The following is a 2,544-nucleotide window of genomic DNA, read 5'->3' on the forward strand; positions in this document are numbered from 1 at the left end:
ATTCATAGTTTTGATGCCTTCAGTGATAATATACAATTTAAATAGTCATGAAAATAAAGGAAACTCATTGAATGAGAAGGTGGTTCCAAACGTTGGGCCTGTACTGTGTATGTATAGGTTAGATAACCATCAGACCCCCAAAACATGACTGTAATTAGGGATTAGGGACATGAGAGAAATAAGAACACAAGGCAAATATAAGTACATATGAATATATGAAAAGAATCATATGGATTTACCTCTATGCAGCAATAGATCTGAAATAGAAAAGCAAATGCCATTCTGAGATAAAGATATCTTTGTGAGTGCACCATAAACAGCTGACTCTTTCAGGAAGGGCATAAAAACATTTCTTAACAAGAAGCCGTTCACTCAGAAAAACTTTAGGATTACTTTTAATTACGAAAAGTGGTCCAAAAATAACATGTACAGTTTTTACGGTGAATTATTACAATATTGTCCACGTGTTGTTAGAGCTCTCCTGTCTGATTGAAATGTGAATGTAAAATTAGGGAAAACATCAGGTGTGGTTGATTGTCCGTGTACAGAAATTTAACCAACAAGTGTTAATTTAATTTTAATTAAAGGGTTAAATTGTAAAATGTTTGCCGCCCTGCTGTAGGAGAGAGAGAGTGGGTGGAGGACAAGTGTGAGGACCTGTCAACCCCCGCATGTCCAGCAGGGTAAGCATGTAACGTGAGGGATTCATGATCAGAAATACAACAAGAACACAGATCTGATGAAATCAGATTGGAGTTATCTTAAGCTAAGAGTTATGAAACGTTATTTTCTTGCACATTAAGCAGGTTTAGTTTTGCTTTGAGTTATCATATTTTCATTAATCACAGAATAAAGTTAAGATGAGTTTCCTTGTTTGTGCCAAAAATTGCAGCCGACAAAATGTCTGTCTCATAACTTGATGGTCTTGTAATAGCAATAACTTCTGGACAAAAATGTCTTCAGAGTCCACATGTACAGCAGTTACCTTAATGTGCAGCTGCTGGTTAACCATTTTAAGATGAGGAAATTAGGGAAATGCAATGTCCAATCAATCAAATAGAAAACAAGTTTCCAACATCGATGAAGATCTTGATAAAAATGTTGCAGGTACGTTAAAGCAACACTATGTAACTTTTCCCACTTCGGTCCCCCTACAGGTTGTCTCATTGTCTCATCATCGCGTGGCTGTAGTTCCTGTCACTCCCCAATGTGAGTCAAGTGAAGATGTGAGTCGCTCATGCGTCACTTTGCGACAACTAGCATATAAGGTGCACAACAAAGGCTGTCAGTTGAATGGCGTTTTGAGCTAACGTTAGCAACCAAACAACCATAGATAGCTACAATGTTTTTGAAATGACTGCTAGCTTAGCTAATAGTTAGCATAAAACACAACAAAGGCTGTTAGTTGAATGGAATTTTGAGCTAACGTTAGCAGTCAAACAACCATATATAGCTACAATGTTTTTTAAATGATTGCTAGCTTAGCTACAAGTTAACAATCTAACAAAACAAAGGCTGTCAGTTGAATGTTGTTTTGAGCTAACGTTATCAATCAAATAACCAGTTAGCTACAACGTTTTTGAAATGACTGCTAGCTTAGCTACAAGCTAACAATCTAACAAAACAAAGGTTGTCAGTTGAATGCCGTTTTGAGCTAACGTAAGCAATCAAACAACCAGATAGCTACAACGTTTTTGAAATGACTGCTAGCTTAGCTACATGCTAGCATTAAACACAACCAAGGCTGTCACTAAAGTGGCATTTTAAGCTAATGTTAGCAATCAAACAATCATAGATAGCTAAAACGTTTCTGAAATGATGTCAATCTTCTCTTGTTTGTAATAAGTTTATTATTTTCTGGATTTCACAAGTTTCAGTGTGACACGTTATGTCGTAAATCGTTTAAATCTGAGCATGCACGACTCCCATATGCACCCGACTCACATCGGGGAGTGACAGTTCCAATGAGACAACCTGTAGGGGGACGGCAGAGGGAAAAGTTACATAGTGTTGCTTTAAGTTGAGCTAGCAATGACTGATATGCCATGCAGTGTGTTATCCATGAACAGCAACCGGCAGCAGCTGGACGCTGTATCTCATCCCTGAGTCATCAATGTGTGTGCATGTCTGTATTTAGTTGTAGTCTTCTTTCTGATTACATTTTGTCCTCCCTCTGTCACAGCTTTACGCAGCAGCCTCTGCTCCTCGTCTCTTTGGACGGGCTGCGGGCTGAGTACCTGCAGACGTGGAGCGCTCTCCTCCCTACTCTGGACAAACTCAGTTAGTCCTAACCACATTACGCTATGTTCCACTTTTAATCTTCATAACAAAACCAGACATTCTTTTGGAGAACTAAGACACTCCCATGCATGTGGACATCTGACACGTCTGTTCACCGTGAGAAACCTCAGGGAATTTATTAAGGACGAACAACTGCAGGAAATTCACATTTCCCTTAGAAAATTCTACTTGTCTTCTTGTATTCCACTTCTGAGCATTTCAGATTTGCGTTCCCTTAACCCTTGTATGGTATTCGGGTCAAAT

General features: G+C 38.8%; 1 protein-coding gene across 1 annotated transcript in view; it reads left to right on the forward strand.

Moving 5' to 3' along the window:
• Positions 1-2,544, forward strand: part of LOC116691915 (venom phosphodiesterase 1) — a 67,672-nt gene that overhangs the window by 14,238 nt on the left and 50,890 nt on the right. Inside the window, exons 5-6 of the mRNA XM_032519829.1 lie at positions 623-683; positions 2,183-2,280. Coding sequence (XP_032375720.1) covers positions 623-683; positions 2,183-2,280 — 159 coding nt within the window. The remainder of the gene's footprint in view (positions 1-622; positions 684-2,182; positions 2,281-2,544) is intronic.

Source organism: Etheostoma spectabile, chromosome 7, assembly GCF_008692095.1.
Source record: "Etheostoma spectabile isolate EspeVRDwgs_2016 chromosome 7, UIUC_Espe_1.0, whole genome shotgun sequence".
In the NCBI taxonomy this organism is placed as follows: domain Eukaryota; kingdom Metazoa; phylum Chordata; class Actinopteri; order Perciformes; family Percidae; genus Etheostoma; species Etheostoma spectabile.